This window comes from Delphinus delphis, chromosome 8 (assembly GCF_949987515.2).
Source record: "Delphinus delphis chromosome 8, mDelDel1.2, whole genome shotgun sequence".
In the NCBI taxonomy this organism is placed as follows: Eukaryota; Metazoa; Chordata; class Mammalia; order Artiodactyla; family Delphinidae; genus Delphinus; species Delphinus delphis.
The window spans coordinates 23,939,585-23,961,987 of record NC_082690.1 but is presented as its reverse complement, the minus strand read 5'-3'; the positions used below and the strand labels follow the sequence as shown (position 1 = coordinate 23,961,987).

Below are 22,403 nucleotides of genomic sequence, written 5' to 3'. Positions count from 1 at the left end.
TCAGTGGCTAGTGACACAGGCGTCCTCTGTAGGACAAGCACACATTCAGTATCAATGGTTATGTTAGAACCGTAATTAATTCATATGAAAATCGAAATTAAATGCCAAAGACAACGAGTCCTACCTTACGGTTCTAATCATTTCCATCAGTGAGTCTTTGTTTTATAGATCTTTCTAGTTTCTGCATCTCTCCTTGCATGAATCAAGTTTAGTATCTTACTAATGCTGCCCCCAATAGGTTCACTTCGTTTCTTTTGTGACCTCCTAGGAATTTTCCATTTCAGATATGGTCACAATTCTGAAATGATCTCACGATCTGCATGCTTTAACATACTCATGTCCTGTGTCAGTGTAGAAGAAACCATTTTATTTCAGATGACAGATCTCTTTCCCTCGATGCTTTTCAGACTTTTGCTTTTCTTACTATTTTTTTTCCTAAAGTTGCTATTTGCCATAGTCGGGTATTCTCTTTTTTCCCACTTAAACTGTTTAACTGGGGTCTTATGCATCTAGGTAACTTATTTCCACTTTGTCAGCAGATTTGATTATTGATGTTCAGCTGTGGTTGGCAGGGAACTCAGCAGATCCACAAGAAGTATTAGGTGGGAGAATCTGAGCTCAGAATATTGGAGAATATGAGATTAGGCTACAGTGCTGACTAGAGCTAATAGTTTATTTCTCCCCCACCTAGTAAGTACCTTTGTCTAAAGAGGAAGGATTCATACACATTGATGAATCAAGTAACGTTTGGGAAGAGGAGACTGTAAAAAGCAACTGCAATGGTGAATTTATTCAAAACAAAACAAAATGCCTCTAGTTGGGCCTCTCATTAGTTAAAGTATGTACTTTATAGCATTTATGCCCTCAGTCTTTGATGCTGTTTTTGAGTTAATGATGTTCATTTGGTGTTTTAAGGCTTTTATAAGGATTTTTTTTAGTCTTTCAACAGTTTAAAGAAGGCTTTCTTTTAAGATCTTTAAAGGAACCTTTTAAAAAAATGTATTTCTCTCTACATGCAACCATCAACCTGGGCATTAAGAATACAGCCTCTGGAGGCTTGATCCCACTGCACACATCCTACAGGCAGAGACAGGCAAGTTACGGAGGTAATAATGGCCCAAACCCTAGGTTTGTTAAGACTAAATGAGTCAACCCTGTGAACAGGTAGATCCATAGTGTGCATTTAATAAACTACAGCCATTGTTAGGTGAACGCGAGGTGCTTATACATAGTCGTTTTCAGATGTTTTCATGAGAGCCTTCCTATCTATACGTTATGTTGCAGAGGAGTTGGATTTTAGCCATCAGTGTAATATATATTCCATGCCCACAGGCCTTTCAGGAGTGACATTTTAAAGAGTTCTTGGCACCCAATGTCCTTGCTACCCCTGTTGTTAGGCCCTTCTTGGCTCAAGGGTATAATATCTTAATGGGGAAATAAATGGAATAAGAAAAATAACAATGATAAGACAGAAGTCCACCTTTCCAGAAGCTCACAGTTCAGTAGGCTGTGGGCTGCATGACTGACCCCCCTCTGAGCTCCAGTTTTGCTCCTGAAGATGACACTCGGCAGACCTGTGTGCACCCCTCTCCCCTGACCTGAGTGGAAGGGGATGTTGGTCCCTCACTATCAGAATCTGCAAAGCCAGTCTGGACAGAGAAGCCGGTGCTCTGTGGTCTCAGGTGGATGATGCACATTTCCAGGGAGGTGTCAGATGAAATTGGGTGATTGTTTTCAACTTATTTCCTCCTGGTTTATAACTAACTGCTGCTCTTAAAGTTGGAGAGATAGGGCTGGTGGGGAGACCACTCACATGTGAAGGTTTTAGATTAACTACAGATAAGTTAAACTAAAATCCCATGAAATAGGCATGATCCCTATTTTAGAAATGAGAAGACTGACTTTAAAGCACTTGCTCAAAGGCAAATGCCTCTCTGCATGCTTCCAAAATCCTTTTTTCTCTTTACTCTGCTGGAAGACAGTAATAGGAATGGGCCCATGATCATCCTTGGTGTGTATTTTATTAGAATTTGGGTCTGAGGAATGATCACCAGCGGCACTGTAGCTGCACATTCTTAAACATGCTGACTTACCTGGGGGCAGGACAAGGCCCGGAAAACTGAACTAGAACTTTTGCTCCTCTGCTTCACTAGACCCCCCCCCCCCGACCCCGGCCACCTTCCACGTTCGTTCGTGTAGCTTAATGACAAAGATGGCTCTTGCGTGGGAAGGAAGTTTACCCAGAGAGCTGCCTGTCCGGAGGTCTGTGAGGACAGCCCTGGCCCAGGACCCAAGCTAGCTGCCAGGCTCAGCGCACAGACCTGCAGCCTCTCCAATGAGCAAGACTAATGGGTTCTGTGGTGGAAGGAAGCTGTTTTACAGTCTGGACCCCTGCCTTCACTCCTCAGAGCTCTTTGTAGGCCTCGAGAGTAAAAGGCAGTACATTCATTTCTAATGTTTCCAGTCGTGCACAGAGCCCTTCGCGGGTGTCTTTTGAGAAGCCCCATTTAGCTTTCAGACTCCTGACAATGCCCTCTGCACACACAGCACCTTTTATGTGAGGCAGCTGCCATTTGCATTTCCCATGCTTTCTATTTGCACAAATTCAGCATGAGATTAGAAACAGAAAAGTTTAATTAGGTGGTTGAACAAATTCCCTCCCCAGGTCCCCAGGAGAGCCAGATGAGGGACAGAATACTGAAAGAAGGGGAAATAAAATATTGCTATGCACTTCCGGTCCGCCCGACCCCTGGCCTCCCGCGCTCTGGTCCCGAGGCCGGAGCGGCTAGGCTCAAGAGCACAGGGCGCCCTCCACCCTCGGGCCGCTGGCACCAGACACTCGAGTCCCGGGCACAGATTTTGTCACCACTTCAGCCTTCAAAGCTCTCCGCTCCCCCTCCACTCTCCAAAGATGTAATTATCATTCATTTCAATAATTGTTTCAAATACGCATATGAAAAGAGTAAGGGAGATGGCAAATACAATTTTGTAAGTACATGAAATGCCATTCAATAAACTCCAGAGATTTATTGGTTTGCTTTGTCTGTTACCAAATTAACGAGAGCATGACAAAGCACCTTGCACAGTTGTGAAGGCAGCACACGTTACAATGCTGTAAATTATAAAGCAGGTGAGGCAGGAGATAGATGGGCTCCAGGTTAGACGTCTACAACTGGCCTTCTATTTACATTTCATGAGGCAGGAAAAGTGGGCTTCAGGCCGGACACTTAGAACTAGGCCCCTGCTTGCATTTCCTGACACAGGAGGTAGGTGGGCTCCAGGTCAGACATTTAAAATCAGCCTCCTGTTTGCTCTCTTGAGATAGAAGCAAGGACAGAGAGACAGGGTAAATAGCCAAGCTTTGTCTCTGGTAGACACCTTAAGATAACAGTCATGGCGAGAATAAAGAGGGGCAAAACCTTGTTCGAGTAAAGGATCAAAGGATCTCCGCTTCCCCCCTCCTTGGTGCAAGGGAGACACTACACATGCGCAGAAAGACTCCTTGGGGGTCAGGGAACAACTCCAGGCCGTGGTGACTCTTGCCTCTCTCAGACGCCTACACATCGGGATCCATCTTGGCTGAGAGGTGCGTGCGCACCTAAGGGGAGGGTCCTGAGACAAATGGGGGCGGGGGGCGGTGGCTCGCGGACAAAGCAAGATGACTGGCCAGAAGGGAGACGAAGGCCCGAGAAAATGCCCCCTTATAAAGGACTTAAACTTCCCAAAGGAGCCACTCTCTCTGAGTTCACCCGTGTGTCTTTCCGCATGTACTCTGCTTTTCCAATAAACTTTTTACTTTTCTCTTTACTTTCTGCCTCCTCGCCTGAATTCATTCTTGACAAGGCAGGCAAGAACTAGAGATCCAGGCCCTAGCTGCTGGCCCCTGTGGTCTAGTTGTTAGGACTCCCGGTCCTGGAACTAAGCTCTTGCTTCCAGCTACCGCTCACTGTTACTTGCTGCAAGCTGCCGCTTACTGCTGCTTGAGTCTGAAATCCCAGGGAGGGGGGTGGAGAAAAATGCACTTCCTAGTCCAAGATCAACTTCATGGATTATGTGGAGCTCGGGCAGGCGGGGAGCTGTGGGAGGGGCGAGAGAGGGCCTGGACGAGGCCACCGGCCCAAGGGGCAGCGTGGGTGATAGGGCCACCAGTCCCAGGCTCTTACGGGCCCTGGAGCAGAGCTCTTGCCTTCACACGCCCTGCCCTCTCTTCCTGCTTCTGAGTCACCCAGAAAGGTGAGCATCCTCAGCTCTGCCCCCTCACCCTCCCCAGCCAGAGTTTGCCTGGGGACTGAGATCACCAGGTAGCCGTGGGCCTGGGGAAAGAAGAAAGAAGAGGATGGTGACTGGCTCTGAAAGATCCCCCCCCCCCCATCCCTCGAACAATTTAATATACAGAATTCTGATGCCACTTCCCAGATTGGGAGTGGGAAATGCCAGGTGGTTAAAGGGAAGGTTCAGGGAACCTTTGAATCTAGCCACAGGCTCTAGTTCTGTCGTTAAAATATATGTGCATTCAAGGATCGAGCAACCCAGCTCTAGCGGCCCGAGCAGAAGTTAGAGGGCAGTCGCCACAGCCCGCTTGCTCAGGTCCTGGGGAGCCCTGTGGGTGTGGTTCCAAAGTTGCGGCCCATCTTGCAGGTCTGTGTATTCACTTAAACAGGTAGCAGTGTCATCAGACTGCCTTGCTGAGCCTCCTTTGCTGAATGGGAGGCACAAGACAATTTCCCCTGCTCTGCCTGGGTTCAAAGTGCAACACCTCCCCAGCTACCACCGGTAAGTTCTGTCCACACGGCCCTCCCCTCGAGAGACCCAACATTTCGGAGGCTAACTGTACGGTCCCAGGGGAAATGAAATAGTTTTGAGACACATTGGGTCTTTTGGGTTGTAAAGCAAAAACTTGTAGTTGGCAGTAATACTGTGCCTAGGGCCTGGGGCAAAGCACAGACGCTAACAGCACAGAGAGCTGGGTGGAGGGAACCAGCGAGAGGGAATGGTGAGAGTCCAGCCACTCTGGCCTGGGGAACAGCGGCGCTAAGTCCTGGGCGGGAAGGTGCGGGGAGGGTAGGCGTGGGCAGAGCAGCAGCTTTGGAGACACACAGACCTGGCTGCCAACGTAGTGCCCCGTTGCCACACTTACAACCCTGAGCAGGTCTTTAATCTCGAGGCGGCTCAGCTACTTCCTCTATTAAAAAGGGGGATCTTTTTACCCACCTTCCAGAGGTGTCAGTATAATCAAATAAGAACTAGAACCTGGGACATAATAGTGGCTGAAAGATGTGAATTCCCTTTCCAGCCAGAGCCCTGAGCCTGGCCCCAGCCTCCCTCTGCCTCCCCCACCACCCCCAAAAGCTTGCAGGGCACACACAGCAGCTCTGCAAGGCCTCCATGCCACCCTTTCCAGATCTCACTTCATCACCTCCTGCCCAGCCTCCCCACTGTGCTGGCTCAGCCTCTAGTAACCCCGCTTCCCTGGTCGGCCTCTCTATGCGGCCCCCCTCAGATCCACCCCCTCCCTGTAGCCAGACCAGAGTTAACCAGCACTTTAGAAGCCCTTGAAGGCCCACACCCGACACGCACACACTTCCTGTGTGACGCAGCCAGAACTCCTTACAATATTCAGAGCCCCCGTCACAGTGATATCCAGTGCACCTCTGTCCCCCAACACCCACCGTGACCACTGACCCTGCAAAGTGTGTACTACAAGTGCTTTCATTCCTCTGGGCTGTGTCCTGCAGGCTCCTCCACCTGGACAACCTCCCAGCAGACAGGAAAGCTTCACAAAGAAAGCAGCCTTGCACCTGGGTCCCAGAGGTCGACTGCTTTGGGGAAGCAGAAAATATAAAAGTCAGAAGAAACTAACCGGGCGGGGAGACGTGACAGAGCAACTTCCGAGGACAGAAACAGAGAGGTTCAGAGCGGCCGAAGGACTGAGTTCATGGAGAGGAGAACGGGAGGCCAGCTTGTAGACACTCAGGGTGGGGGCCTTTAAACTGAGAATGGCCAGTGGGGGGCGCGAGCCTGGTGGGATGCCGGATGCACACGCGTGGGCACAGCTTTCTTGTGGTGCTTTCCACTGACCGCCTCCTGCCAGGGCCGCACCCCCTAATCAGGTCATGCCTGGCTCCTGAAGCCATTCGTGTTTGAGGTCCCCACAAACAGGCAATACCTGGGCCAGTAGAAGTACTGAAGATTTTTACACAGGATCACGATCTTGGGGAGAAGGCTGAAACGATGGGAAGGTCGGCAATGGGGAGACTGCTGGCTGCAATTGCCTGCCCGCCCGCCTGAGGGTGGAAACAAGGCCCGTTCAGTGGGCGGGAGCGGAGGACGGCTGGACACGCCTCTGAAGCCCAATCAAACTGGGCCCTTTATGCGGGTGATGCTGACAAGGGCTTTGCGGCGTGGGCCTTCATGACAGTAAAATCCTGCGCCTGAGGCAGAGTAGCGACTAATGCCACACCCTAAAGTCCTGCGCTGGCCCAGAGCGGCTGCCCAGCAAATGTCAGTTCCCTGGCCTATAAATTCTCTCTAGAACATTAAGGCCTCATCGTCCCAATTCCACTTTTGCCCACAAACCTGCTCTCCACAGAGCAGCCAGAATATTCTGTATATATATTATAAATAGAGACAGTCACTTCCCTACTGAAAACCCTCCCTAGGGCACCCTTTATCCTTAGGCTTCTGCACACCGCTCTTGACGAAAGCTACCCAGTTGCAAAATTTGAGGTCAAATGTGTAGATGTGCCTTGTCCTTCGGGTCCCATCATTCTGTGTGGCAGCCAGGTCAGACTACACCCGGTCCCCTCAATATGGCCAAGGACTTCCTGAACACCTCCAGCTTTGGGCCTGGACTTGCTCCTCCCGCACTGCACCTTCCAGAATCTGTGGGCCAGAACTGAGGCTGCTCCCAGCTGGCACGCTCTCCCATCACCTCTGGGATGGCAGGTCCCATCCTCCCTTGTCACCCACTCCCCAGGCCACTTCTTGGACAACAAATAGCACCATGATCACCCTGGCTCTGCTCTGTGGGACTGCAGCCCCTGCACTGGCCTTCTAGCTACTTCTATAGCTACAAAACTAGGCACCCTCCTATCTCAGGGCCTTTTGACTTGTGCTTCCCTCTGCCTGGTTTATCCTCCAGCTACCTGCATGGATCCTTCTCTCAATTTCTACTCCAGTGTCGCCTCCCCAGGGAGGCCTTCCTGACCACCAGTAGAACTGCAACCCCGGCGCTCCCTCAGGGACATGGCCCATCTCCATTTCTGCGCAGCCCTTCTCACTACGTAGCATGTTTACTACTCATCTTCCTCAGCTGGAAACAGAATTCCAGGAAGGCAAGGGCTTGATATGTTTGGTTGCTCAATACGTGTGTGATGAAGGAACAGATCACATTGCAGGCATCACCTGGGAGGGAGCCTGGCTCTACCTGAGTGAGCACTGCTCAGGTGGTGGCTGGGACCCAGGCTGCACACACTCAGGGGTGCAGGGCTGCAGGTTCAAACTCTGAAGCCATGAGCTACTTGAGGTTGGCCCCTTCCACTGCCCTGGTCCTGGGGGGACAGGAGGTCGGGGAGCTGGAGCCTCAGGGCTTGGCCGGCAGTGGGGTCAAGGGCTCTGTGCCCTGGGGTTACGATACGTGTATTTGAAGGGTTTCTCACCCTTCAATGGACAAAGTCAGGACACAGCTGTGCAGTCCAGAGCTGAGCTATCATCTCCCAACAGAGCGAGGAAAGGGAGGTGTCCAAGGCCTGGTCACCACACAGACGTGGGTGACATTTACCAGAGCAGAGTCATTTTCTTTTTTTTTTTTAAATTAATTAATTATTTATTTTGGGCTGTGTTTGGTCTTCGTTGCTGTGCGCGGGTTTCCTCTAGTTGCGGCAGGCGGGGGCTACTCTTCATTGTGGTGCGCGGGCTTCTCACTGCGGTGGTTTCTCTTATTGCGGAGCATGGGCTCTGGGCGCGTGAGCTTCAGTAGTTGTGGCATGTGGGCTCAGTAGTTGTGGCAAATGGGCTCTAGAGCAGAGGCTCAGTAGTTGTGGCGCACGGGCTTAGTTGCTCCGTGGCATGTGGGATCTTCCGAGACCAGGGCTCGGACCTGTGTCCCCTGCATTGGCAGGCAGATTCTTCACCACTGCACCACCAGGGAAGCCCCAGCAGAGTCATTTTCCATCAGCTCCAGCATCCCCAGCAGGAGCCTGAAGAAAAGGGCAGCTTTTACTCCCAGGCATTGTTAGTCACCTCACACCTTGGACCCACGGGCACACGTGAGAGTGAACTTGATGACTGAGTACAAACACTCCCCACGTGGCCATCTGTAGGCTCTAGGCCCCCCCCTGCCCTCCCAAAGCCCACTCTCCCCCCCGCCCCCCCACTCCTGGTGGCTTCAGGACAAGGACAGAACATGGGAAAGGTAGCTGGTGGGATAAGGCACAGCAGCTGGGCTTGCTGCTTGAGCAGCTTTCCTGGAGGACAAAGTTGCAGCTTCCAATTCTACCATGAATTATCGGCGAGTGAGGCACCACTGGGCCTGGCCCTGGTGCCAGGGGAAGTGGGAGGCCAGGGACCCCTTTCAACCACTCATTCTGAGACCACTGCCTGGGGGACCCAGCGGATGATCCTAAACAGTTGTCAGATGAATGAGTGAAAGAGCCGCCTTCTCTCAGGTGACCTTGTTCCCCATTGTCACGCACAAATGCTCCTCGACACTCATCCCAAATTCTTCATTTCTACCTTCAGGTCACCTTTTGGGCCAAGTGAACAGGCTCCCCAGGGTGATAGGACTAGCACTGCTGCATTAAATTAAGCCAAAGGGAACCAAAAATGGGTTCTGAGGACCAACAGACTTTATTTGTGGAGAAAAAAATGTGTTGTAAAAATCAATTTATTCTTTTATAAAAAGTACTTTCTGGGACTTCCCTGGTGGTGCAGTGGTTACAAATCTGCCTGCCAATGCAGGAGACATGGGTTCGAGCCCTGGTCCGCGAAGATCCCACATGCCATGGAGCAACTAAGCCCATGTGCCACAACTACTAAGCCTGCGCTCTAGAGCCCACAAGCCACAGCTACTGACCCTGCATGCCACAACTACTGAAGTCCACATGCTCTAGGGCCCGTGAGCCACAACTACAGAGCCCACGTGCTGCAACTACTGAAGCCTGCACGCCTAGAGCCCATGCTCTGCAACAAGAGAGAAGCCACGACAATGAGAAGCCACGACAATGAGAAGCCCGTGCACCGCAACGAAGAGTAGCCCCCACTCACCACAACTAGAGAGAGCCCACATGCAGCAACAAAGACCCAACACAGCCAAAAAAAAAGTACTTTCTATTGTTTATATAAAGTAAAGCCCAGAGAGGTTAAACGAGTTACCCAAACTCACACAGCAGAAGATGGCAGAGTTGGAATTAGAATGAGTCTCACTTCAGGCCACAGAGGCCAGTCCCCTGTGAGGACAGGAAGAGTAATGACTCACACTTGCTAACATGGGCTCCTTGGTCCAGCCACCACACCGGAAAAAGGTGGTGCCAAAGAGATGCGAGAGGTTCAGGGTGCAAGAGGTCTGTGTGTTCACGTTCCAGGGCCCCGGCTCCTCTCAGGGGCCCCTGAGGTCAGTGTTGCCCTGTGTGCAGTGAGGGTCTGCAGGTGAGGGGCTCCACCCAGACCTGCTGTCCTTGAGGAGGAGGTTGGGTAAACTGTTCCTGTCCCCTTCTTTCTCCACCACCACTCCATACCCTGGTCACCTACTTCATTTCTTTTAGTGGCCCCCTCGAAGGGACAGGCCACAGGCCACAGTCCAGCCTGGCTGTCTTCCCACGCCGTCGTGATCTGCTGGGAGTAACGCAAGATCCGTGCACAAGGGAAGCAGCAGCAGGGACAGTGGGGCTCTCAGCAGGGGGGGTCTGGCACTCCTGGGGCTGGGTGATTCTTTGAGGGACCACACTGTAGGATGTTTACCAGCATCCCTGGTCCCTCCCTGCTAGATGCCAGTATCTCATACACATCCGCAGATCCTAACAAAAAAGTCTCCAAGCATTATCAAATGTCCCCTGAGAGGCAAATCGCCCTGGTTGAGAACCAGTGGTGTAGAGAATATAAATATTGTAGGATAATGCAGAGGAGAGGGAGCGTGGTGAGTGCCCGAGGGCAAAGGAGGACAGACTCTGGCCTGGAAAAGTCCAACCGAACAGCGTAGCAGAGATAGTGATGCTCACCAAATATTCCCTGGGCTCCCCTACTTTTCCCAGGCCCCCTGGAGCTAAGAGGGGCCATGTGACTATTTCTGACCAGTGAAATACGAACAGAAGAGACACGTGTCACACCGGGGCAGGTGGTGGGAAGCCCACATGGGGGTCCCCAGTCTCTACCCGCCTGCGACAGTGCCTAAGAAACCATGTGTTCTGCACGGTGCAGGGAAAACCAGGTGCCTGCAGAGACGCGGGGAGCAACGTGGCCCCAGATGCACACAGAGCAAGGGACGAGCCTCAGAGGCCTGGGCGTTGTAGGGGACCAGGCTTGAGCCCCGTCCATTCTGACTAATGGAAACGGGGACAAGAGCCTGCGGGAAGACCTGGGGGTGAGAAGCCCAGCTGTGACAGGTGAGGGCGGGCCAGGAATGCACGGTGGTGAGCAGGGCACAGCCCCATAACAGTGGCCAGAGGGGCCAGAGTGAAGTGCCGAGAGGTAAGCAACAAGGCACACTGGACGCATGTGATTTTTAAGAATCCATGAGTCTGTTGAGTAAAAGAAACCATTCACTGAAGAGTATGAGCAGAATGACTGCGTTTATATAAAGAACATAGTAGTAAAACCTAGCTCTCCTGTTAGAATTCAAGACAGCACTTACCCTTGGAGGAGCATCTAGTAACAGAGAAGCACAAGGGTCTCTGGAGGGAAGAAATGTTCTCTTTCTGGTCTTGTGCTGATTCCACTAATGCATTCACTTTGTGAAGATTCTTCACACTGTCCACTAAACTGCAAATGTTTTTACTTTATATTTCAATGAAAAGTTTTTTCAATGCAGTAGCTTCAGCATTAACAAGAAGTCCCAGTTAAATGCTGATTTGTGCACGGCACTCTGCAAGGTTTTATCAAAGGAGAACCACACACACATCTTGGATTCTGTTTTTAAATCCGCATTTCAGGGCTGATTTATGGCTGGCATTGAATCATCTTGTGTTTTACTTAGAACAGAAATGAATATAATCCATAACCATTTGTTCCTGCCCAAGGCTGTGGGCTAGAAGACGACACTGATTTGCGAGAATTACTCATACAGACCCAAGAGTGTTTGCTGGCCCCAGTTGAGTGAAGGGCGCCCGGCTGACCCAGATAGCCTTGAGAACATTCAGTTCTAGGGTTTAACAGGACCAGTAAACAGAACTCCTTCTCCCATTCTGGCGCCCCCTAGGTCTGTAAGTGTGGTCCCCGGTCCAGCAGCCTCACCTGTGTACTTGGGAGAGGTGCACGTCTTTGGACGCCACCCCTGACCTGAGAATCAGACACTGGGGGTGGGGCCAGCATCTGTGGTTTCACAAAGCCTCCGGACGATAATCACGCTCATAAAGTTTAAAGTAAAAAGCACTGGGTGAAATCAATTCAGAATTAAAGCAAAAGAATGAGCAGGTGAAGCCCACAAGATCACCTTTATCATTGATGAAGCTAATGCTGGGAATCTAGGCTTATGCCTAAGGCAACTGGACTCCCTAATATCGAATCCCAAATGAGACAGCCACCCCTCTCCTGTGGGAGCCTGGGCCTGCCTCAGCAGAACTAGGGCATGGAGGAGCTGACAGTCATGTGTGCTTCCTGTGGACAGAGAACAGGACTGGGTACACGGCTCCTCTCCAAACTCACTGCTCAAGCAATCCATCCCACCTGCCTGGAAAGGAAGGAGGGGGCCGAGGGGGCCAAGAGGACGGGAGTGTTGTGCTAAAGAGTAGTGTCTGCCCACCAATGCGCTCCTAAGAGTGGATGTGGATTATTCATGACTGGAAGAGATCAGCTTTTCTCCCTTTGGGTGGCTACACCCCTGTCAGCTTCGCTTGACCAGGACTGAAGTCCAGCAGTTCACAAGGGCCTGGTGGGTGTGAGCAGCTCCTGAAGAAAAGTGGCTTCTGGTTCTGAGGCTTCAAGTCCCCACCTGTCCGTCCCAGCACGCAGTGTAGACAGCAGCCTTTCTGCCCAGCGCAAAAGAGAGCCCAGGAAGAAATCCAGCCAGTTTCCTCTCCCATGGGAAGTGATAGCTAAACATGTTTCCTCAGAAGGGGTGCGACGAAAATGGTGCTTTAACTTGTCGTTATCTTCATGCATTTCTTGTTACCTGAAAATAAGCGATCTTCATAACTCCCCTCTGCCTCTCAGCTGCCCATCTATGCCATCCCATGACCTTCCTCTTTAGCATTGAAAGTAGGCTAACTCCCTTCCCTTTCCAAAGGAGGAGACTCAAAGAACAGAAAGGATCTTAGAAATCATTTAGTCCAAACACCTCATTTTCCGGCAGACGCGTCAAAGGCCCAGGGCATTAAAGTGACCTATCCAGGGTCTCAGTCACGACCCATGCCCAGGCTTGACACCCACTGGCTGAAAACCCTCAACCCTCCACAGCTCCATGAACAAGCTTATGAACTGCTGGTTATACGGCATTATCTATAATTATGTTTATATAATCGCACTATAACCAGAAGCAACTGATAATCTGTCCTTTTTGTGTGTGTGTGTGGGACGCGGTCTTCTCACTGCTGTGGCCTCTCCCGTTGCGGAGCACAGGCTCCGGACGCGCAGGCTCAGCGGCCATGGCTCATGGGCCCAGCCGCTCCATGGCATGTGGGATCTTCCCGGACCGGGGCACGAACCCGCGTCCCCTGCATCGGCAGGCGGACTCTCAACCACTGCGCCACCAGGGAAGCCCATGTCCTGTCTCTTTTTTAATAGTTTCCCCCTGTATTACCAGTCCGGGCCAGACCAGTCTGTGTGTGGAAGAGGTCTGTACGGTGGTAGCACATGGGAATTTGCTGTGGCGGCAGCAGCCCACGCTGTGCCTTCTTTACCTGTTGACCTTGAGCCTCAGGTTCTCTGATGGATCTGCTAAAAGGTGAAAGAACACACCTGGCATGATTGTTCAGTTACCTGACCAGTGGTTCAAGGACCCCAACCAGATGATTTCCTCAAGCACTTCCAGTCTGTAGTAATACATAACACGCAGTCTTTCGGGTGCTGCCTGTGAACCTTGGCCACAGGACACCAGCTTCTGGCTCCACTGCATCCCCAGGCCTTAGGGCTGAATGGTTCTACACCACCTGCCGCTTATAATCGAGGAGAGGCCTGGCAAACAGCAATTTGATAAGAATCACACGAAGTTGTGTGGTTATCTTTTTTTTTTTTTTTTTTTTTGTGGTACACGGGCCTCTCACTGTTGTGGCCTCTCCCGTTGCGGAGCACAGGCTCCAGATGCGCAGGCTCAGCGGCCATGGCTCACGGGCCCAGCCGCTCTGCAGCATGTGGGATCTTCCCGGACCGGGGCACGAACCCGTGTCCGCTGCATCGGGAGGCGGACTCTCAACCACTGCGCCACCAGGGAAGCCCTGGTTATCTTTTAAGTTATAAAAATGCCTGATAAGCAAAGATTTCAAATAAATTATGAGAGCAGTTTGGGAACAAATATTTCTTGATAGTAGACAAACAGCATTTAAAAAGTTTATTTGCTTATGTGTCCACTTTAGAAGGGCACTGTTTCTAAAACAACCAGACTTACTTAGTGCCCTCGAAAGACATCAGGGACAGATGGAAAATTCAATATCATGTTGGCATATTTTGTGTGGTTTTTCCGAAAATCTTTAAGGGGTAACTTTGTGACTGGCAGGTGAGTACCTGTCATATAATCCAAGCACAATACATTCCTGAAGGATTTAAGAGTGACTATAAAATAGCTGACTCCTGTTGCAAATTGTCACCCAATCCTCTAAGCTTCAGTCCTCAGACATTCAAGCCACCTCGGAGCGTCAGGAATAGTGCAACCTAGTGAATTAATAATGTGGCTTCATGTCCCAGCTCTGCCACCGCACCCCTCAACCTTCTTTCTCCAAACACTGGCCAATTCCAAGCTAACACTTTGTGAAATCAGAGAAGATGAGAAACTGAGAAGGGGCAGGCAAGCCCGCTGGTCAGTAGGGCAATTCCTCGAGAATGTGATATTCACTGCCTACCATCGGTGTGCAGAATCAAGCGGAAACTAAATGCCCCAGGCTGATGTTAGAATATATTTATTGCTACATTTATATATACAGTTATACAAACAGCCCAGACAGGAAAGGGAGTATTGCAACAATTTCTCCAGATGCCACAGATGTGTTCCAGGAAACAGAGCTGCATACCACTGATTTTGCTCTCAGTTCGAAGCCCAAAATAAGTCACATACATTTTTTTTAAGTGGAAAGTTCTCCGCATATCCCTCTTTACAAGCTAGTCATGCAGAAAACAAGTGGGTTCTCAGAAGCCTGGGCCTTCAGGCATCTGTTGCGGGGATGGTACCTTGAAGACAGGATGCAGAGGATGCTGGCTGAGGACTGCCAGGTGCAGTGCCGAGTTCCCACGTCCTGGCCCGTCTCTCTAAGGTCTGTCCCTAGGAAAGGCAATCGAGAGAGGTGAGGAGAGAGACAGAATAGCAAGAAAGGGAAAACCAACAGTCGACCGAGGTGTGGAAAGAACCACCAACAAGAGCCCTGATTGAGGGAACATTCATCCATCGGGTTTCAGCTGAGATTATGGACTTTGGGGGATACAGACATTCAGAACATCAGGCATGTCTTAGTACGACCTTATCCTAAAGCTCGCCATGTGCGTCAGATGCCAGGGACCTGTGTGAAGACACAGAAAGTGAACAGGAAAGTTAGGCAAGAAAGAAGAAAACTGAACTTTTAAATATTACCATGATAGGGTTGAAAAGGGCACGACCCTGATCACCTTTCCAGTAACATGTAGCCAAGACAAGAGTTTACTACTGAATTATGAAGGGGGATGGAATGTCACCAAGGAAACACGATGACGTACAAATTGCACCAAAACAAAGGTGGTTCCACAGGCTCTACACTCTGACCTCAGCCTTGCTAAAACTATTTTTGGTCTCAAAAGGAATCTAACATGGTAGATATTGCAATGTTCAGATCCAGAATCATGATGTGGATATGAGATCATGGTATAAACATACTCCCCTTCATGTCACAGTCTTATAAGCCTTTGTGACGTGAATCACAAGAGAAGTAAGCAGCCTGTGAAGCAGGTGTCCCCAAGGGATTGGTCACCTTATTTACACCAGCTCTGTCTTACCCACCTCAGGCTACTTCCCCCTCAACCCCCCGACCCCAGGGTGTAGGAAAGAAGGTCATCAGATCAGGTCTAACTCAGCCTCCTAAGCTAAAATCAGCCTAGCACCTCAGAGAAATGACAAGGCCTGAAGGTTGAGAGCAAGAAGCCTGTGGGTCTGGATGCACCAGACAACCAGAGGCCTTTGGGGTTGATTCATGATTTGGATACAGCCTGACACCCGAGGCTGTAGGGTATTCTATCCCTGAAGAAACCAGCCAGCTGCAGTTCGTCCATGGCTATCCTTGTAATTCCTCGCCACCATAATCCCACGGGCCTGCCCAATCACAAGCAAGAGGGTGAGGATTCTGATGGAGAAACCCTCAGGACAGTGGGAGTAGGACCGGAAAACTGTCAAAAGTTCCTGTCTTTTTTCTTGGGTCAATAACACTACAATCAACTAAGGAGGGGGGGCCCAGCTGTTCTTCTGAGGCTGTCAACTATGTGACTTTTCAAGCTGGAGGATGCAGCGACTGCCAACTCCCTTGATCCTTTAATAAATTCATCTTTGGACAATTCAAAACCTCTGTCATTTGATCTTGACTTTTCTGGTGAGTCATGCAGAAACTTTCTTTTCCTACTTCTGATGGCAACAACAGAGTCAAACTCACTCAAAGGATTTGCTCTAAAAAGCAAAAACACTAAAGGGTGAAAATCAATGAGGAAAAATTGCAAAACATCAGGCAAATTTCAGTTGGAAGGATCTTACCAATCAGCAAACAAAATAGAAAGAGTTACATAAATGCCTGCACTGGAAGAAATGATTTAAAGATGAATAGCTAAGAACAGTATTGTTTGTGGCAATCTATGGATCATTAAGAACATGTTTTAACCAAGGATTTTAGCTCAAATATCAAGAATAAGATTAACTGGATTCTATGGAGTCACAAACACCCCTTTCAAAACGAGTGAAAGCAAACAATGATGGATGTGTCACAAGGACTTCAAGTGGATTTTGAAACAATGAAAATATTTTGGTGATGTCATGGAATGTCAGAGATTCTTGCATGACCTTAAACTCGTTTCACAGCAATCCAAAAGTCAAGGTCATTAAAAGGAATGCAATAATGCCATTTGCAGCAACATGGATGGACCTAGAGATTATCATACTAAGTGAAGTCAAGTCAGACAGAGAAAGACAAATACCATATGACACCATTTATATGTGGAATCTAAAATATGATACGAATGAACCTATCTACAAAACAGAAACAGACTCACAGACATAGAGAACAGACTTGTGGTTGCCAAGGGCGAGGGGGTTGGGCAGGGAAGTATTGGAAGTTTGGGATTAGAAAATAAAGAAATACAGAAATAAAGTCAAGGCCAAAGAAGCAAATCATTTCTAAAAGTTCCCCAGCCTAAGTGAACATATATCACCATTTTTCTACGTCACATGAAAAGAACCTAAAAAATAATACTGTTATAACAGAGTTATTCCACATTTTAAAGTGTTATCTAAAATATATTCCCATATAGCTAGAGATTGGTTTATAGAATTGTGGGAGGTTTAATCAGCAAGTTGGGGGAACTCAAATGTACCACTCAAGATCTACAAGATAAACCACATGGCTGTAGTTTTATTTAGAAATGGGACGGGTCAAAAAATCAATTAAAGAACTTTGAAACAACCTCTTATCATGATAATCACGTTGATCAACGATTTTTAAATATTTCCAAATTGAGATCAATGCATAATACTAACCTGGCTTACGAACCAATTCTGGATTTTTTCTACTTAATATATAGGTATGGCACTTCATTTTTAAGTAGATCTGAACATTTTTTTAAATAAGAAAAAAAAAACCTTCTAGCAGCACACAAGTGTCATATGTGTGAGCTTGCACTATAATACTCTACATCAAGGGGGTTCTTTCACAAAGGTAAGCAAACAGTCTAAAGTAGCGTGTCTAATCAGCTCACCAAGATTATAGGTAAAATTTCATTTTAATAAACTCTATCTGACCTCAGTGTTCTTGATTGGCAAAGAGCCAAAGAGATGCAAACAACTGAAAAAAAATCTGGACGGGGTGGGATTAGGTGCTGTAATGGTAGGGCTGGCTTTGGGTCAGCTCTTTTGACTGGCATTTCACTAGATGAAAGGCTCTGGGCTGTGGATTAACAGATTCAGGTTTTACGGGGTCCCGCCAGCATTTTTGCAGTGGAGAGGGTATGGCAGGTCTAATGGGAAGGTGGGCTAGCCCTGGTCAAGGCTGCCAGCTGTACTTACCCAGTGAGGGAGGGAGCCTTCTTCCTAACTGTTACATTTGCTTTATACTGCTTTGGCAAGAACGCATCTGGAACAATGCATACAGTTTGGGTCCCCACCTTTTAAAAAAGACATCAAAAGGTTAGAAAGCGTTTAGAACACAGAAGGAAGCCAAATACTGTAGTACAGAAGCCAGAAGCACCCTTGTCACCTTGCATTATGTAGAGCCTTCTACGTAACCAAATTGCCAAAGTAATCTCCTTCCTAATCTTTAACCTCTAACTTTTCTTTTTCAATCACTTTTGAATCTCTACTATTACAATGTGCAAATAAGAATAACTTTAAATCTCCCTTTTGAAAAGATGCTAGAATTCTAATAGTTGCAGCAGCTCTGCACAAACTAGTCATTTTCATAAGACTACCAGATCTCAAAGCCATCAAAATCTTTTTAAGTATTAGAGTAATGCTGAAGATCAGATTTTATATTTTGAGGTTCTCTCTTGATTAAAATATCTTTCAGGCACCAACCAGACTTAGGTACCAAAATACTTCCTGGTGCCTACTTTAAAATCAACACTTGCTATCTATGAATAAGCAATGGCTCAATATACTGTACCTGCCTACTAAGACTAGGGTGAGTAAGACAAACACACAATCAAAACCACCTCCCCTGCAGCCATGTTAGCACTGCAGCGGCTAAAGAGATCAATTTCAGCCCTACTTTCTCTGTTCTGTCTGCTTCAGCTGACTCACCTGCCATTCTCAGACATAGCCCTTAGAGACACCAAAGACAAAAGTCACAATTAACTCCAAAAAGAAATTGCTAAACCAATGAAGCTTATACATGTGTTAGTTTTCTGACTGGGGAGAATATTGTTTACAGTATTTTCTATGCTTGAGAGTTAAGCAATTGGAAATGGTAATCTCTATCTTATAAATGTGTTACACATCAAAAGGGCATCTGTGGTGGGCTGTTTCCTATGGAAACCATGTTATAGATGATCAGTTTGGTTTCCAAGCAGTTTAATGCATAATGAAAAACTGAGTCTTGCAGCAAAATACAGCAGAACCCTCACATTTTGATAAAGGAACACTGAAACAAAGCAGTTTTATAATTTTTCCTTAATAGTGAACTTTGATGTTAAATGGGCAGAATTAATTAGAAGGTGATTAAGTAGTACTTGAATTTAAGAACACTTTAAAAAGAATTTTAAGTATTTTCAAGGCCTTTGAAGGTTAGCAGAGGTGGCACTTTATTGTACCAATTGTCATTTTAAAATGTATTGCTGTATCTTTTACCCTAGTAACCAGCACTATTCTCATCATTCTTAACCATAATTGAGGTAGATTTGCAGTACCCATAAAGGAACAAAAGGGGAGAGAGAAGAAAAAGGACGGAAAAGAGAATGATTGGCATGAGTATACTGAAAAATATTTGGAGGAGCAAGAGGAAGGAGGATGGGGGAGTAAAGTGAATAAATATTAAGGTATAAGAGAGAAAATAAAGTTAAATGAGGGGTTACAGTGATAACAGAGGAAACTACATGCAGTTGCCTAAAAGAAAGGTAGCAAAGAGACATCATCAGAAATGTTGAAAGTTTGCCACCAGGTGGCGCCATGAAATTAAAATACCTCTAGAAAACAGCAACCCTTGTTGGAGGGGCGGTGAGTGGAAGACACATACAAATCAGAGGGGCAGGATATTCACAATACAGGTGACTCAGTGTTCGTGGAGTGCCAAACCACAGGTTAGGACATACATCATATCAAGTTATCCCAGGAACGAAACTTGGTTTAATATTAGAAATATCTATTAATTCAATATGTTAACAGACAAAAAAGCATACACATATTATCACAATATACACAGAATTTGCATTTGATACATTTTAAACACCCTTTTGATTTTTAAAAAAACTCTTAGAAAAACAGGTGTATATATATAAAAGGAAGTTTCATTAACCCGATAAAGGTCATCTGTCAAAACAGCAAACTTATGTCATGGCACACGTTAGAAGCATTCTTGTTAAATCAGAAATGAGGTGCACTTATGTTCAACATTGTACTGAAAGCTTTAGTCAAATCAACTCAGTAAGATAAGGAAAAGAAGTTATATGGATTGAGAAGACAAAGAACTGTATTAAGTGTAGATGACTATTTATGTAGAAAGCCCAAAAGGCTTCACAAATTATGAGAAAAAATAAGAATTGAGCAAGGTTCTTGAATATAAGGTCAGCAAACAAAAATCAACTTCATTTTTATATACCAGCCACCAATAGTTTTAAAATTAAGTACTAAAAAGAGAGTAAAAATAAGATGCTTAATAATAAATCTAACAAAAGAAATAGATGATCTAAATGGAAAAATTTAAACTTTACTGAGAAGTATTAAGGAAGACATAACTAAATGGAGAGATATTACATATTCATGACTAGGAATACTTAAATATTGTACAGATATAATTTTTTTCCAAATTAATCTATTAATACATTTCTATCAAAACAAGGTGGAGAAACTTTTAAAGAAAACAGGAAAAAAGAAGTCACTTCAAAGAGGAGACATGAAAGGCCCATAAATTTAAGAAAAATTCTGAACTATATTAGTAATCAAGACAATGCAAACTAAAAGCACATTTTAAACCTATCAAATTGGCAGAAAGTTAAAAAAGTTAGTGATATTCAAGTGTGTTGAAGTCAGTGTGGGTATAACCTTCCTTTGGAAAACAAGTTGCTGGTTACACAGAAAAGTTGAAATGCCCCTGTAACTGAACAATTCCCCTCTCTAGGTAGAGATACTGTTGCTCACACTACTAGGAAATATGTTCAAGAAGATTTCAGGCTATATTGTTTGTAAAATAAAAAATACTAGAAACAATCCAAGTGTCCATTATCAGGGGAGTGGATAAATTATAGTGCATTCATAAAACAGACACCCTCACAGCAGCGAAAATGAATGAACCACAGCTATATTCATCAAAATGGATGTGTGTGCGCGCATGTATGTAAAGTAGGTAAAGTTCACAGGCATGCAAAAGGAGACATTATATTGTGGATACAAACAGTTAAAATCAAAGAAGAGGGAGACATGATAGAGAAGGAATACAGAATGCCTAAGTTACCAGCAATGTACTATTTTAAAACGGATGCATGAGTACTTATATATATATTTACATGTATAATACTACATAAGAATATATACTATATATAATAACAGATTTCTTTATATTTCTCCTAGACACTGTTGTAAAACAATCTCTAGTTTGTAAATGTTTAAAACTTTCAGAAATTGATGGAGGAAAAATACTACAATAGACAGGGAAGTTATAAATTTTGTTCCAATTATCTTTGGTCTTTGAACCATTAGAATTTTGAAGGTCTCAAATCGTCTAGGTAGAGAAGTCAATAGCTACTCCAAGGACACTGAGTAAAAGAAGCAACTGTATTATTCCCACCGTGTCTGACACCCTCATCTCTAAATAAGTGATTCTCAAAGTGTGGTCCCAGAACAGCAGCATTAGCCTCACCTGTTAAAAATCCAAGTTCCTAGGCACCATGTAGACTTACTGAATCAGAAACTTCAGGAGGAGCCCTGCAATCTGCATTTTAACAAAGTCTGCACGTGATAATGATATATGCTAGTTTGAGAACCACTGCTAGAAGTTTCTCAAATGTGTAGGGAAATCTCTTCATTACTACAAAATAAGACCCCTGTACCATGAAATAAAACAATCTAGACAGCTGAGAAAGCCACACTGCTGGCCCTTGGAAGAACGTAACTGTTTTTAAAATCCTTTAATTCAGAGGTCAGCAAACTATGGCTCATGGACCAAATCCAGCTCCCCATCTGTTTTTGTAAAGACCATGATTTAAAAATTAAAAGAAGATAATTTTATGACATATAAAACTGTATGAAAAAATAAAAAATAAAATAAAATTGTATGAAAGTCGGATTTCAGTGTCCATGAATGAAGTTTTACTGGAAGGCAGGCGGCCAGGCTCCTTCACTTACATACGCCCATGGCTGCTCTTGTGCCAAAACAGCAGGGCTGTGTACTTGTGACAGAAACTATTTGGCATGCAAAGCTTAAAATATTTAATATCTGGACCTACCTTTAGAGAAAAAGTTTGCCAACTCCTACTTTATTCAGTAATTACAATCTACTAACCTTGAAGCAAAATATAATCATAGTGATTTCCTCTTAAATGTACAATTTTCCTTTTAATTCCACAGGCAAAAATCTAATAGTTTAAAAGAATTCTTAGGAAAGTCAAAGCAGAACCATTTTTATCTACAAGGTAAATCAAATAACCCACACAGAGCATCTGGACAAAGTTGTTAATTATGCTACTTTCTCTCTGTCTTCAATATTGTAATGTGACCAAAAAAATGACTGGTGAATTTTAATGAAATACTCCATCACGTTTAGTTCTGTAAACTAGTTTAGCAATCTCCTCCACAGGCATTTCCTCAGGTGTTTCACTTAAACTGTGAGCCTGTCTCAAGGCTGCACTGTGACTTATTTCTCAGGCCTCAAGCTGTGGCCACCTTCCTCCCTGGCTCTGTCCCAGGCTGAAACTCTCCAGGCAATCTGATCCTCAACCTCTTGAATTTTTTCTAGACCAAGTTCAGTTCTTATCACTGAAGTCCTGCTCACCAAATTTCTGAAATATTTTATTTAACATCTATTAACTAGCTCAAACAGCCTATTTCTATACATATCCATCTTCACTTCTCAAATTGCATTTTTTTCTAGATTTCTAAGATCCCTTGAGCACAGACCCTTCATTTGATTTCGAGGGCTTTAACACTCAGTAAAAAGAAAAGGATGCTTTCT

General features: G+C 46.2%; 1 protein-coding gene across 4 annotated transcripts in view; it reads right to left on the bottom strand.

Moving 5' to 3' along the window:
- Nucleotides 1–14,255: 14,255 nt before the first annotated feature.
- The window catches only part of RDX (radixin), a 102,670-nt gene continuing 94,522 nt past the window's right edge, over nucleotides 14,256–22,403 (bottom strand). For 2 of the 4 annotated variants that reach the window (XM_060017988.1, XM_060017990.1), the window contains 2 exons: nucleotides 17,591–17,688; nucleotides 14,256–14,855 (listed from right to left, as the gene is read on the bottom strand). In XM_060017988.1, coding sequence (XP_059873971.1) covers nucleotides 14,822–14,855; nucleotides 17,591–17,688 — 132 coding nt within the window. In that variant the 3' untranslated portion in view covers nucleotides 14,256–14,821. The remainder of the gene's footprint in view (nucleotides 14,856–17,590; nucleotides 17,689–22,403) is intronic. The other 2 variants (XM_060017989.1, XM_060017991.1) reach the window with 1 other exon arrangement.